The 1,312-nt window shown below is 45.6% G+C and overlaps 1 protein-coding gene across 1 annotated transcript; it reads left to right on the top strand.

Annotated features, from left to right (window-relative positions):
• The first annotated feature begins 535 nt into the window (after positions 1-535).
• Positions 536-1,102, top strand: LOC118754352 (glycine-rich cell wall structural protein-like). The gene has a single exon (XM_036489227.1). The coding sequence runs from the start codon at positions 536-538 to the stop codon at positions 1,100-1,102; it is 567 nt and encodes a 188-aa protein (XP_036345120.1).
• Positions 1,103-1,312: the final 210 nt, after the last annotated feature.

The following is a 1,312-nucleotide window of genomic DNA, read 5'->3' as shown; positions in this document are numbered from 1 at the left end:
TACATACATACATATGTACATGCATAAATGAATATATTGTTAAAACGAGTTATTTCAGATTAATTAAACAACAAATGTTTAACGCGCGTTCCGCTGTGGTCCAGTGCTGCCAAGTTGCTGGCACTGAATGAAAACTATTAAGTCAGACTTTTAAGTGCCAAAAATCTTATGGTTTAGTCGCCCAGTTGCACGCTCGCTCTTACTGTTCTATTGTTTGCACAACTTAATTATCGTAAAACGCTTGATTAAACAGTTGTTGTTGTTGCACAGCTCAGATATTAGGAAATATTTAGCAAAGATTTCCAATTTGTATTGCCATCTCGCATTTGCTATAGCACAGATGCCTTTGCTATCAATTGATGTTATTGAGCAGTTCTATTTGTACCATTTTGAACTCTTCTTCTTTCAGTGGAATATTGATTTTTCATAATTTTTGATTTTTTTGCCGCCTATAAATGCTTAAGCACCACAAACTGACCCTTTAGTCTTGATCTAGTCTTTCTTTTGGATATTTCGGAATTGACTTGAATTCATCATGAAACCGTTCGCTTGTATTGTGGTCATTGCGGCCGCACTTATTGCCTGTGGGCAGGCGCATAATGTGCAGAAACGTTCTTTGGGATCCTTGCTTGGTGGTGGTGGCGGTAGCGGCGGCGGCTGGAGTAGTGGCGGTGGCGGCGGCGGCTGGAATAGTGGCGGTGGCGGCGGAAGCGGTGGTGGGTTAGGCAATATTGGTTCGCTGATTCAACAAAAACTGGGCGGTTTGCTCGGCGGTGGTGGAGGCGGCGGCGGTGGTCAAGGCGGATGGAGCGGCGGTGGTGGTGGCGGTAGCTACGGTGGCGGTCATGGTGGCGGTAGCTACGGTGGCGGTCATGGTGGTTGGAGCGGCGGTGGCGGTCATGGCGGATATAGCGGTGGAGGCGGCAGCGGCGGCAAGGTCGTCATTGTTAAAGTTGTCAACGATGGTGGATACGGCGGCGGCTATGGCGGCGGTGGTCATGGTGGCTGGAGCGGCGGTGGCGGCAGCTATGGCGGCGGTGGTCACGGTGGCTGGAGCGGCGGTGGGGGCCATGGCGGCTGGGGTGGCAGTGGTGGTTGGTAAATTATCAATCTTGCCAAATAAATCTGAAATAGACACAGGGTTCAAAATTAGAATATTTAAATATTAGAATATTCATAGCTATAATTTCTAGCATAAGTTTGTTATAAGAATGGAACATAGAAAAGGAAATATTTAAGGAATTTGAATAAATTTTGTTAAAAAATGTCCAAAAAACCAGTTTTTATCAGCTGATAATTTTTTCATTTTAAA

The sequence above is a fragment of the Rhagoletis pomonella genome, unplaced genomic scaffold (assembly GCF_013731165.1).
Source record: "Rhagoletis pomonella isolate Grant_MI unplaced genomic scaffold, Rhpom_1.0 Rhpom_scaffold_00002, whole genome shotgun sequence".
Classification (NCBI taxonomy): domain Eukaryota; kingdom Metazoa; phylum Arthropoda; class Insecta; order Diptera; family Tephritidae; genus Rhagoletis; species Rhagoletis pomonella.
This window is presented reverse-complemented; position numbering and strand designations above follow the sequence as displayed.